Source organism: Fukomys damarensis, unplaced genomic scaffold (genome assembly GCF_012274545.1).
Source record: "Fukomys damarensis isolate Sample0158 unplaced genomic scaffold, DMR_v1.0_HiC HiC_scaffold_22, whole genome shotgun sequence".
NCBI lineage: Eukaryota > Metazoa > Chordata > Mammalia > Rodentia > Bathyergidae > Fukomys > Fukomys damarensis.
This window is the reverse complement of record NW_022900934.1, coordinates 13,285,322-13,299,556: the sequence shown is the minus strand read 5'-3', so window position 1 is coordinate 13,299,556 and position 14,235 is coordinate 13,285,322. Positions and strand designations below refer to the sequence as shown.

Here is a 14,235-nt window from a genome sequence, read left to right as displayed (position 1 = left end):
TCCTTGCATTTGTGAGGCGGGAGCCAAAACCACTAAACTAAATCCCCAGCCCAAAACTCCATTTTTGAAGCGATCCAGGATACTGTCGAGTGAGCGCTTCCAAGCTGCAGAGGCTGGTGTGGTTCATGTGCACTAAGACAGGCAGAGCCAGGGGCCGGGGATTCTGCCACCTGTCTCACAAGCACAAGGTCCCAAGTTCGATCCCTGGTACCACCAAAAAAAAAAGACAGGCAGAGCCCTTATACTCTGCATCAGCTGGAGAGGGTGTCTTGATGCTGTCCCCACTCACCCCAGTACCCCCCAGGACTCTGCATTGACATTTTCGCATGTTTTAAGTGTATGCAAGTTCCCTGAGAAGTTTTTTTTAACTTTTTAGATCATCTCCCCCAATAGAGGAGAATTTCTTAATCTCTCAAGGAGAAACTTAGACTCTTCCCTACAACTGGGCAACATCTAACAAAGTTAAAAATGCATGCACCCTTTAACCCACCTACTGTGCATCAAAGAATTTATAAACTTTCATGAAGATGCAAACACTTAAAAAAATTTTATGGTAGCATCACCGTAGCAAAAGACAGAAACAATCTGGATATCCATTCGCAGGAGCCAGGTCAAATACACAACGGGCCCTCTGCCAGTGGGCAGCCATACAGCCTCTAACAAGAGTGATGCAGGGGGCTGGACCAGAGCACAGTGCTGGAAAAGCAAGACGTACGGCTATGTAAGTAAAAGATGAGCCTGCACCTTGCTTAAGTCTAGGTTAACACCTCTTCCTTATGCTTTAGGTGGAAAGTGTCCCCCCAAGGCCTCAAGTGCTTAGAGGTGAAGTTTTTGTAAGGTGATGGACTCATGGGGCTGCTGTCACTGAGTTCCTGTTAGGGGTAGAGTCTGGCCAGGAGAGGCTGGTCACTGGTGTGTGACCTACAAGGCTCAGTCTCCTTCCTGGCTCGTCCCTTCCCTCTCTGCTTCCTGGCCACTGACGTGAGCAGCTCTCCCCCACCGAGCCCCTCTGCCATGCCATTTGGGCCTTGGAGCCAGCCCACCATGGCCTGTGCCAGTGGGTCAGAGCCTCTCCTCCTTTAAGTTGTGGGTGTCAAGCACTAAGTCCCAGCAACAAGAAAGGGGCTAAGACACTGTATTTGCATAGGACATTTCTGGAAAAATGCAAAAGCGCCAGCTAACAGTCATTTTCTGTGGAAAAGAAAACAGGATCTGGAACAAAAGGAAAAGACTACAGGTAACAAGCAGACTATAGGGAGGTCCACCCAACAGCGGTAAATACACATTCCTTTCCAGAGCACGTGGGATATTTGCCAAGATGGACTCATTCTGGAGCATAAAACAAGTTTTAGTCCATTTAAAAGGATTCAAGTCTTACAAAATATGTTACAAAGTACAACAGCGTAATTGAATTAGTAATAAAAGGTATTTCTGGAAAATTCCAAATATTAGAAAACTAAATAACACACTAGATCAAAGAAAAAAATCGAAGAGAAATTAAATAGTACTTCAAACTGAATGAAAATAAAACCACAATGTATCAAAATGTATGGAATGTCATGAAAGCAGAACTTAAAGGGAAATTTATAGCACTAAATGCCTAAGTTAAAAAAGAAAGAATACAAACTAAAGACCTAATCTTCCACCCAACTCATCCCATAAGACCAGCATCATCCTGACACCAAAGCCAGACAAAAACATTATATAAAAACTGTGGGCCAATATGCCTCATAAACATAGATAGAACATTTCTAAAGAAGATGGTAGCAAATTAAGTCCAAAAACATATTTAAAGGGCTAATCCATCACAACCAAGTGGGATTCATCCCAGGGATGCAAGGTTGGTTTAAAATTTGAAATTCAATTTATATTATTTTCAGTATTAACCAATTGCTGATATATCAATAAATACAAAAAAAAGTATTTAACAAACCATTCATCTATTCCAAAACTCCAAACTTAATGCAAAAGGTAAAGGAGAACTTCTTTTATTAGAAAATCACATTTTGTGGACTGAATATTTGGCCTCTACCACTTCCTAAATTCATAAATGAAGCTCTGACCCTCACTGTGATGCTGCTGGGGGATGGTTAGGTCAGGAGGGTGGAATCCTTAAGGATGGGATTAGTGCCTTTATTAGAAAGAAGACAGGAATGGTCTCCATCCACCATGCAATGATATAACAAGAACACAACTGCTTATAAGCCAAAAAGAGAGCCCTCGCCAGAAATTGGATCAACTGGCTCCTTGATATCAGCCTTTCAGCCTCCAGAACCATGAGAAATAAATTGCTATCATTTAAGCATGCAGTCTATGGTATTTTTATTATAGAACAAATAGCTACCAAAACCCCACCGTTATCCCCAAGATCAAAACTAAGACAAAGAGGTCCTCTCTTACTGCTCCTATTACATTGTTCTAGAAGCGCTAACTAGTACAAGAAAAAGAAACTGTAGGCATCTGTGTTTAAAAAGAATACTGCATGATCTCACTCATATAGAGAATCTAAAAAATGTGGAACCCATAGAGCCAAGTGGAATGGTGTTTACTTGGGGGTGGGGTGGGTGCCCCAGGAAAATGTTGTCAAAACATACAACATTTCAGCTTCATAGGAGGAACAAGTTGCAACATGATGACTATAGTTAATAGCAATGTGTTGAATACTTGAAATTACTAATAAAGTAGGGTAATTTTTTAAATTTTTATTAGTCCCTGTTTGCTGTAACAGTCACCTTCATCATGGAGAGCTGGCACATGTACATAACTCATCTTCAATCTTTTTATAACCCTTTCCCCTCTCTTCCCTCCCCGCCATCTCTTAGTCCTCTTCCTGTTTACCAAAGATCTATTGCCCTGTTTTCCTATCATCGCTCCTTTATTTAGCTTTTTAAATTATTTATACTTTGGGTTTCTCATATAAGAGAAACCGTGTGACAGTTAAGCTAATGTGTCTAGTTCATTTCACTTAACAGTATGGTCTCCTAGTTAACATTCTCACAAACAATGTAAAAGGATTTTTCCCCCCAAAGAAGAAAGTAGATTTTATGTGTTCTTACCCCCCAAAATGATAAGCATATGAAGTAACAGATATACTAATGGGATTTTAGTTGCTCCAGTAAACATCTATATCAAAACATCATCTTGTAGACCCAAATATATAATTTTTTTTGAATTTTATTTTTTTATTTTTTTTCAGCTTTAATTGAGTTTATTGGTACATTTTAGGGATACAGTACAGTTACATTCATTGTTGGGATCTTGTACCTCTACATGACAAGTCTTGATTCTCATTTTTTCCCCTTACCCCTGCCCTCCCAAATATATAATTTTTATTGGTCAATTTTTTTAAATCATCATATCTGTCTTAACTGTTCTACAGAGTTGTGAAGATTGCAAAAAAACCGTGTGCTTTGCAAGTTATTAAGTGATGTACATATATAAATAATGGTTATGAAAATATATTTAAGAACTCACTTTAACTTAGGTAATTAAATGTAATTCTTTTCATTGAAGGCTATAATTGGGTTGACTTAATCTTTTGGGGGGTTTGCTTTGTTTTTCTTTCATGTTTTGTTTTGATTATTGCAGAGGAGGGTTTGAACCCAGAGCCCCATAGTAGGTACCCCATCTACCACTGGGCTAGATCCCCGACCCCCTCAAATCTTTTTTCTTTTTGTACCAGGGATCAAACTTGGGACCTTGCGCTTACAAAGCAGGCAGTGGAACCACTGAGCTAAATCCCTGGCCCTCCCCGCTCAAATCTTTTATATAATACAAAAGCAAACTTTCGTGAAATAAAATGACATGATCACCTGTGTAGAAAATCCGATGGAGTTCACAAAGAAGCTACGAGAACTAAAAAGTTCTAGAAGGCGAGGTTAATAGTGTTGTGGAGGATTACATGACTATATAAAACTCCTATGTCTGTGTACTAGCAACAAACAGTGGGAAATAGAATATATTTAAATGCCATTTGCAATAGCATCAAAATACATGAAATGTATAAGGTTAAATTTGACAGAAGATGTAGGAGATTTACACTGCACAGGAACCGCCAGCAGAAGTTGGAAAAGGCGTTGATAAGTGGATATATTCACCACTCAAAGGGACGAGCTATGGAAACACGTAACCAGCAAAGACTCTCAACACAGTTGTGCTGAGCAGAGAAGACAGGCATCTCACTGTGGATTTGCCCGTTTAAAATATTTTCCTGGACTTGAACGAGGGCAACAAACCCTCTAAGCCCCACTCTCCTTAAATGACCAAGTAAATCAGTGTGTTGCTGTCCAGCCTCTGTGAGTTGAGCAGAAATTAGAAATTCTTTCTACCGGAAGAGAGTGTCTGCTGCCTCACTGCTTGGGAATGCTGAGCTCTAAAACTGTTGGCAGGCTGGAGAATGCTTAGCCATCCTGACAACTCTGAAATCACATCTCTTCCTGTTATGTCCTTAGTCTGCTAAGAAGTTTTATAGATTTTAAATAAGCACAGTTGAATCCCTTGGGTTTTGGAGGGAAATAGTCCTTCCAGCATAGGAAAAAGAAGCTGTCATTTGCCAAGTACTTTTAGACAAAGGCATTTCCCCCTGATGATCCCAAAACTGGAGATTATGACAGGAGAGATGGAGGCTGTGGGATACACTTGGGAGCTAAAACAAATGAATTGGAGAGTGAGAAAGTGGGATTGGATGTCCTCAAAGCCTCCCACTGTTTCAGTTTTGTCACTGTCTAGCAACAAGGACAGACCCAAATTTGGCACTAACTTATTTGTAGGACATAACCGACAAAGTCAGTCAACTTACTAAGCCTCATTAGTTAAACAGAAATGGTCATGTAATAAAAAGCCATGTATTTAAGCCGGGTGTGGTGGCGCATGCTAGCATTGGGGAGGCCGAGGCAGGAGGATCACCAAAAGTTCGAGGCCAACCTAAGTACATAGCCAGACCCTGTCTAAAAAATAGAAAAATAAAATAAAAATCCTCACATTTAAATTTTTCGTGCTTAAAGAACAGCACAACTTTGGTGAGGACACTGGGCCCATAACAGGGAGAATGCTGTCTTGCTAGTCTGGAACACTTAGGCAATTGCACAAAGTCACCAGAATACATACTCCACTGTCTGCTTTACAAATGTGTGTTGGGCGATGCAAGATCATAAATGAGTGTTCTGAGTAAGCAACTGAAGGGCAGTTTCGATTGCATGATCTTGGCCCTGGGCCTCCATTCCAGACTGAGACAAGGCTGGATTCACACCTTAGACAGGGCTGGTGTGACAGTTCCTAGAAGCAGACACCACCAGCCAAGCTTCTGATTTTTCCACTGTTCCCTTTCACACTCCAGGTGACTACAACACACACAACGGACCCTCCACACCGGCCAAAGAGGGAGACCCAGACAGGCCACATCGGGCCCCCGATGGGAAGCTCCGGGGCAGGGCAAAGAGGAGCAGCGACCCATCCCCTGCAGGCGACAATGAGATCGAGGTAATCCTGAGGGCCTGTGTTGATTGGTGAACTCTGTGGTTGTGGTCCCAGCGACAGGGCAAGGGTGGTCACCAGGAAAGGAGCACTGGAAGGAAAGCTGGAAAGGGTCAGGCTGGTCACACTGCAGCACTGTTGAAAGTCCAGGCTAGAGAAGTCAGCCCTGGAGCCAGCAAGGATGGTGCACCTCAAAGACTGGCAGCATCAGCCTCCTGGGGATCTGCTGGCCCCTCTCCGAGCCTCTAATTCAGCAGATTCAGGGCAAGGCCTAAAGATTCCCCATGGGATGCTGACATCCCGGGTTGGAGTCTACACCCTGAGAGTCCCTGGTAAAGAAAATGACAGGCAGAGGCCTTCAGCTGAGTTGGGTTCTCATCCCTGGTGACACAGCAGAGTCCCCATGATGCTATGTAAAATGCAGATGCTGGGCCCCTTCCCCAAGTGAAAATCCTCTGGGAGTGGTTTTAAAAGTTAAACATATCTACCTAGAGACAGCCCAAACCCTTTCAGTGGTTCTAGCATCTCAGGCAGTGGACTTCCGCCTGGTGCTCACCAGAATCACCCGCAGAACTTGGAGAACCATTCATTGTCAAGCTGTACCCCAGGCCCAATCAAACCCGCTGAAGGTGGGGCTTAGACACCCACATTTTTAAAGCTCTCTGGTCATGCCAGTGTGCAGCCTAGGCCGAGAACTGATGGTCTAACGGATGCTGTGATGTTTGTTATTTAAAAAAAGCAAATGAAGGATGACTGGTCAGACACTGATATTACTCCCAAAGCAGCCTTCATGGGGAGGATACTACTGGGAACTTATGCATAATGGATGCTCACACAGGTATAAGTGACCGTTACCTATCAAGGGAGGAAAGTGAACACATTCACAGGTTTGTACTTCTTCACAAAAGAAGTAGTCATTTGTTGGCCAGCAGGTACCTCGGTACAGATAGCGTTGGCCAAGCCTAGGTCAAAGCCGGGCAGTTCAAACGCATCTTCATCTCATCCCATTCATAATCCTATGTGGTTGGTGTAGCAGCTGCAAAAGGGAGCCACATCTCAAATACATGAAGAAATACCATCTTCAGCATTGCCTCAAAGTCAACGTTATTTTGACTCTTGAGTCCCCATTGCGCCAGTGTGGTAGGAAATTCCATCTCATCGCTGTCGCTTCTCCCTTTACCAGATTTCATGAGGATCTCAGGGTTCAAGCAATCTCACAAAGCAAAAGAGCTTTGACAGTCCCGTGTGGCTGCCTTTCTCAAGGTCAGAGCCCACAGCGGTCACTGGATGTCCAGCCACTTGCTGATTTCCATGCCCCACACCAGCTGAGAACCAAACAGAAATTCCTGGGGGGAAGGACAGGTTAGAAGGAAGCACCAAAGGCAGTGCTGAGAAATGTAGGGACCCTTCAAGGTGCCGGCCCAGCCAAAGAGCAAGCCATTATATGTCCTAGGGCTCCTTCACTCAGTGTCTGTTTCAAGGGGGCAGCATCCCACAGGCCTGGCTCGGGTCCTGTGTTTGCCTCTTGATTGAAAGCTCAGCTGCGACAGCCCACAGCCCAGGAGTGGAAAGAAACAGGATGCTCTTATCAGAAGACTGGAGACAGATGCTGGGGGCCCAGGCCACAGATGCCTACTACTGAGGCCCTTGGCATTTAGCCAGCATTCACTAGAACAGCTGCAGGTTTGGTTGGTGGCTAATACCAACCAAATTGCATATTGCACTATCATCCTAGGAGGTATTACGTACTTCAAACATCATACTTGTCCCCTGTGATTAGTCAGCCTGCTGAAGTTCACCAGCCACCTTTACTACCCCAGGGCTCTGCCACAGAGCAAGTGTTCCTGCTGCTCTGAGGACCATGCTCGGACCAACACACTCTGCTCTTGCTTTTCCCTTGTTTTGGAGGTTGGTTGGTTGATTTCAAGGTTTGGGTTTTTTAAAAAGACATAAAGTCTCACTATCCAGGCAAGCTTCAAAATCCTGGGCTCAAGCGATCTTCTTACCTCAGCCCCATGAGTGGTTGGGACTGGACGCATGCATCACCAAACCCGCCCTCATTCTTAAAGCTGCCTCTTTCCCAAGTCAAGGAGACCCTGCACAATCCCTTCTGTGAGCTGAGGCTTTTGCAAAAGGCTGGAAGAAATCAACTGGCTTTGGGTTGTCTTTGCCCTCTGTTCTCCCACATTCCTGAGGTTTTCTGCCAGTGTGGTGTTGTAGAGCTGTAGAGAACTCAGAGAGCAACACAGACATTAATATTTTCTCAAAAAAATAAATGTAGTAGCCTAACATGGCTTCTGCTCCTGGTAGGGGACAGTGGAACTGGAGAGACATTTTTCCATGAAGCTAAGAAAGAGGCAGGAGTGTTGTGGCATGGAAGTTGGGGATTATAAGGCTATATTATTCTGGAAACATCTGCTTCTCGGTCCCAGAGTAAGTACCACTGGGCGAGAACAGTTGGAAAGGTGTGAGCTGTCCTATTCCTCTGGACTTAATGTCAGCAGGGTGGGTTTGCCTGGGTCGCACCTCTTAAGTCTTGGCAGTTTTGTTAATGACCAAAGCCCATGAGAGAGAAATTACATCGAAGTGGAAAGGGGGAAAATTCTGAGTGTGTATTAGTTAAAATCCTTTGGCTGCAGGTGCCAGAAACCAACTTGAGCTTGCTTAAGTGAAAAAGCAGAAATTAGTCTAAAGATCCAGAGACCCTCTTAGAACTCCAGGGCAGGGCACAACAGAGGGTCAACCAGGCACTGGTACCAGCCAGGGAGAAAAGGCAAGGAAATGCATTTATTTCCTCCTTCCCCACACACTGGAGAGAGAGAAGAGGCTGGAGTCCTTGGTGCCCCGCACAGCTTTCCTCTGGACCTCCCAGACCCACTCGCTCCCGGCAGAAACCAGAACCATCTTTGACCCTCTGTTCTTCTCTCTTTATGATTTGAATTCTCTTTCCTTCAGATCATATGGCCATACTGAGCCACCAGCAGCCCCCAAAGGCAATGACTTTCTTCCTGAGCCCCAATTTTAAGTTCCCCCCAAAAAAGGTCTCTGACCCATCTAGGGTTAGGAAACCACACTGGTCCAAATTGTTGGGCTGGAGATTTAGCTCAGTGGTTCTGCCAGCTGCCTCGCAAGCACAAGATCCTGAGTTCAATCCCCAGTACCCCCCCAAAAAAATTGTAGCAGCCTAGAAGGGCCACCTCGAGAAGGGCTCCAAGAATGTGCCCCTAAGAGTCAAGGGTCAGGGGTAGGGCTGAAGGCAAAACTTCTTCTTTGGAGGGGATGTAATGGATAAATGAATAGACCCAGCCCTGATATTTGAAAACATTTGCTGTTTTTCTTAATCCTATAACTAAAATTTCTAAGTTACACTGATTTAGCTCATGTAGCCCAGATAAATTAAAGCAGCACATTGAACTGGAAACGGACTCCTGAAAAGCAGAGATTTCCAAACTTTCTTTATTTTGGGGGAGGGGTACTGAGGATCGAACTCAGGTCCTTGTACTTGCGAAGCAGCTGCCAGAACCACTGAGCTAAATCCCAGCTCAAACTTTCTTTACTATAACCCATAGAAAAAGTACATTTAACGTAACCAGAGCTGTAGAGAACTCAGAGCAACACATACATTAATATTTTATGCACATAAATTTAACTGAACCAAAAAAATTTTCGTGAAACAATATTCAGTTCTACCAATTGCTTCAAAAGCCTCTCTCCTAGAGAACCTGAGGTGTTAGTGTGCATCTTTCATTTCAGTTACTCCTCTTTACTTTTAAAAGCATGGCAGATTCCATTGTGCAAATACAGTTATTGGCCTTCGAGAGTTTTAAAAGAGGGCACGTTCATGATGGCAGACTGAGTAGGTATATTTGCCTCCTTTTCAGTACCAGCCACAGAGATTAAAAAAGGAGAAAAGCTTCTTTGTTCTTAAAAATAATGATCACCAGCACAGTGAGGGAAACCAACAGTATGAAAAATAAAAGCCCCCCCCAAAAATGGAATAAATGAGCCATGAAGTAATTTAAAAACCAGAAAAAATCTGATTGGTCTTCTTGTAAAAAATCAAGGAGATTTTGCATTTATAAAATAAGAAGTGGAAGCTTTTGGGAAAAGAATATTCAAAAGAAAAAACAGTTATAAATAATGTTTAAATGACAAAACAGGCCGGGCATGGTGGCACACGCCTGTAATCCCAGCACTCAGGAGGCTGAGGCAGGAGGGTCACTGTGATTTCGAGACCAGTCTGGACTACAAAGTGAGTTCCAGGTCAGTCTCAGCTACATAGTGAGACCCTGTCTCAAAAAAAAAACAACAACAAAAACTAAATAAAATAAATGACAAAACAGGCTAGAAGAGAAATTTTAATAAGTACCCAGAACATAGATCAAAAAGACAAAAATTACAGAAGATATTGTTTAAAAGGAGAAGCAATATCAATCCAAAAAGGCTTAATTTTACTACTAGGAATTCAGAAAAAGGAAACAATAAGATAGGTAAATAAAATACCATACTTAAAGATAAAAATTTTAAAATTTTTCATAGCTGTGCTCACTTTGGCCACATATATACTAAAAATTTCAGAGCTGTAGAAGGATACAAGTCCTGGCTCAGTGGTTCTACTGCCTGCTTTACAAGCACAAGGACCCAAGTTGGATGCTTGGTACCAAAAACAAAAGAAAGATACACGTCATTAGATTGAAAATGCTCAAGTGCTGAACAACAAAAATGAAAAGAAAGATGATACAACACCATGAGATATCCTCATGGGTCTTAAGGATACCAGGTAAGAAGGAAAGACCCTTAAAAACTAAATGGAAAAGAAGTCAAAGCTGCCAGGACTAAGGATAAGTGAAACATCAGATTTTTCCTCAGTAACCCGCAAATCCACTAAAAGATGGTGGGAAAATTCTTTCAAAGATCTAGAGGACATTATTTTCAAATTGGAATTCTGCACACAAAGAAATATGAATAATAAGTTAGCACATATGCAAGAATTCAGGGAGATTGCTTTTCATGCACCCCGTCAGAAAAGGCTACTTAAGGATATACTCAGGTAAAAAAATGGAGGGAGGGAGAGACAGACAGACAGACACTTGGAATCCAGGTAGGAGTGGATCCAGCTCAGACATGCAGTGGAGGGAAGTCTCTCCACCGGGCATTCTGTCACTGAGCATGCATATGTCTGGTACAGACTGTGTGACTAAATTTGAGATTAAAATGAAAGCAATTTTGCTAAACAAGAAAAAAAATAAAAGCAATTAATGAACTCCAACAAAAACAAAAAAGTTATACGGGCAAAGTTGATTCATTTATAAGTACACAGAGATATGGCACCATGGTGACTGGGACAGAGTGTGACTGAAGGAACCACCTGTGACCTCAGTGGTAAGGACAGTCTCCTTACAGGGGCTGTGGGGCTGTTAAATTGGATGCATGGAGGGAAAAGTGAAAGGTTAGCAAGTTTGGCTCTGTGGTGAGTGATCACAAGTTGTAAATATTTTTTACTAATGACAAACCTTTAAAATCAACACGTAGACAGAGCACAGAAGACTTAATTATAGCTACAAAATCAAACATATAAACCCTTCTATCTTTACTGACGGGACAGAAGTAAAGCTGAAGCCAGTAGATGTCAGAGAGATCAGGAGGCAGGGGGCCAGGTTTACTGTTTCAGCCCAGAGAGAATTCCAAAGCTGATGGAATTGGTAATAAAGGGGTTCACATGCATGAAAAAAATGTAAGGTACCTGAGAAACAAGGGAGACCCTGGCTAAGCCCTCAACTTTCAGGCAGCCCAGTCAAAAGATACTGTCAAGTTGTTGGCGAATCAATGAGTAAAGGTATACAGGTGTTCTTTAGAATTCAGGGGGTAATTGCCAGACTTGCTAAAAACTAATAGGCCAGAAATAGTTGGGCTTATGGTAAGCAGCAAATTTAAATGGTAATATTTCATGTTGTCAGCTGAGTTACAGGATTTTTATTGTTGTTTCTGGCCTGCACACTTCCTTTTCTGAGTTTCTATGTAGAAGGCAAGAACAGTCTTCTTGGTTCTGGCATCTGTTGGGTCGATAGGAGCCCAGAAATTGGCCAGGAGAATACAGTTTCCATAGATGAGGTTGGATGGGGACTCACAAGGCGTTGGAGTCGCACAGGTGTTGTAACTTAGAGATCATGCGCTTCAAGACTTCTCTTCCTCCAAGGCAATGAACTTCTGCGGAAATCAAGTCAGTTGCAAGCGAGCCCGTTTCTCTCCGTTCTCTTCCTCTCTTCCATCACAGCGTGTGTTCGTGTGGGACTTGGATGAGACAATAATTATCTTTCACTCCTTACTCACGGGGACATTTGCATCCAGATACGGGAAGGTAAGAATCGATTTTGCATTCTTCTCTTTTCTTTTCTCAACGTGACTGTTGATCCAGGTTTGTGCTAGGAATTGTGGTGGCAGATTACGAGGCAGCTACTCCAACAGAAGCTGCCCCTCTGGGTCATTCCGGGTTTGAAGCTGCCTATGGAATTTTCCTTTGATGTGTGAAAATTTAATTAACTTCCCCTTCTACTGTCTCCCATGCCTTTTCTTCCAACACGTGAAGCAACCACCATGTACTTGGTAGCATGTAAACCCATCATTTTCAGTGGCCTCTGCCGCAGTAATACTAGCTACGCAATGAAGGAAATTGGTTTTCCTTTTCCCTTTTATCTTAGCATCCACAGCAAATGACTTTAACTTCCTTTCCATTTTTGTGGGACCAGGGGGAGGCATTGTCTACTTCAACATGGGTCTTAGTGATCGGGGAGCTATCTGGTTAGAATGCTGGGCCAGTGTTATGGGCCGATTTGTGGTGAATGGAAGAGACTTAATACCCCCTTCAGAGGGCAGTCATGAACCCAGTTGCTAAAACCAGAACCTCGCTGAGTCTCGGCATTTCATTCTGAAGACTCCTTCACAGACCTCAGGTGGACACCCTAGACATCTGCCGTTGCCTTGGGGGGATGCATGGGGGAAGAGGGTGGCACTTAAGAGGGCGGCCTAGTGATCATCTGCTCAGAGGTGAGTGACCCGTGGGCAGCTGCTTCCACATCCGGGTGGGAACCCTGAGACTCGCCAGCAACTGGAAAATACTTCTGTTTCTGTTTGGAAACCAGAAATATGATGTGACATCACCTCATGGCTTTCCCAGCTGCTCGTGGTTTTTATGGGGGTCATAACAAGCTGGATGTGTAATTAGCAAGCTAGATTTATTGTCTGCCATTTTGTTGTAAAGGATGTAAAAATGGTGTTGGTGGTGCAGAAATCTCTCGCCATGTAGGAATGCCGTTAATGTGTCTAGCAGTTCCTGCAGGAACCCCCGAGTGCATGTTCAGGCCGCGCGTGGCTTAGGCGACAGTGGCAGAGGCAAGAGCTGTGCGGACTCCAGAGTGGGCACAGTAGCCGGCGCCACCAGGAGGGCTTCCCCAGGGGCCACCTGGAGTGCTACATGGGGCTGTCCTATGGTTGTGCGGTCCACCCCGGTAGTCACCCTGCAGAGACACATTTCTTTGCTCTTTTGTCTGTGGAGATGGCCTCTTGTGAAGTTCTGTAGCTCTGGGCGACAACTCGTACTTATGCATTGGGTAGGGCCTGGTGGCCTTGGGTGTGCCCTTTATGTATGTGTCCCGGCACTGCTCCTTAAACCAAACAGGATGCTCCTTCAGGAAAAGGACACAGCCCAGGGCTCCTACCTGGGACCCATGTCCTTGCCCCATGTCATTCCTCATTGCCAGCCACTCTTCTCCATCCCAGCCACTGTCACCTCCAGCTTGGCTTCCTGTCTGGTCTCCCAACTTCCACTCCTACCCCTTACAGTGCCCTAAGCAAGGTCATCTGAAAAATTCAAGCTTGGTAGCATTCCCGCACTGCCGACGAGGCACCAGTGGCTTCCCCATTGCCTGACCTCACTCTCTAGCCTCATTTCCGCTCTCTGCCCTGGGTAGCTTGTTGTTCTGAACCAGCCACATTCTGTCCCTTCTCGGCTGGGTTCCTGGGAGACGGATCCTGAAATGAGGAGGGAGTGTGAGTGGATTACTTGGGAGATGACCCATGGAAGCACGGGGTACAGAGTGGGAAAGTGAGGCAGGGAAGAAAGGAGGCCATTGCAGGCTGCATAAACAGTGCTGTGGGCGCTGGAACCTCACACAAGCTGAGGGAACAGGGATATTTATCCAAGAGTCCACTTCCACCGTGGGCTGAGGACTTCTTCTGGGTACCTCCCTGCACTTCTGGCCTGACCCGGTAGAAGGCCCGAGGTAAGGAATCCCAGGTGCTCACTGTAAAAGGCCCTACGTGGATAGGAATGACTGCAGCTGAGGAGACATGGAAAAGAGGCATGCTGGAAGCCTTTGCCCTAACCTAGGGGTTAAATTGTACTTCTTTTTCAAGGTTTTAAGGTTTTCTTTCTTTCTTTTTTCTTTTTCTTTTTCCTTTTTTTTTTTTTTAATAAGGTCTTGCTGTGTTGCCCAGGTTGGTCTCAAACGCATGGGCTCATGCAATCCTCCAGCTTCATCTTCCCTGAGTAGCTGGGACTGCAGGTGTTCATCACCACACCCAACTTTAGTTTTCATTTTTAATGTTCCTTCCTCCAAGAAGCCTTTGGTCACTGTCAACCTTCCACCTAAATCGCATCTCTCCCCATCACTGTGTTTTGCAGGGCCTGCTTCCCTTGTAGACTAGAAGCACCATGAAGGCAGGAACTTTGAACATTTGTCTTCCCAACCAAGCACAGTGCAGGAG

The 14,235-nt window shown here is 44.3% G+C and overlaps 1 protein-coding gene across 5 annotated transcripts in view; it reads left to right on the top strand.

The window, feature by feature from the left end:
* Eya2 (EYA transcriptional coactivator and phosphatase 2) overlaps positions 1-14,235 on the top strand; it is a 146,186-nt gene that overhangs the window by 74,736 nt on the left and 57,215 nt on the right. For 3 of the 5 annotated variants that reach the window (XM_033767026.1, XM_033767028.1, XM_033767027.1), the window contains 2 exons: positions 5,336-5,478; positions 11,669-11,830. In XM_033767026.1, coding sequence (XP_033622917.1) covers positions 5,336-5,478; positions 11,669-11,830 — 305 coding nt within the window. The remainder of the gene's footprint in view (positions 1-5,335; positions 5,479-11,668; positions 11,831-14,235) is intronic. The other 2 variants (XM_033767029.1, XM_010626243.2) reach the window with 1 other exon arrangement.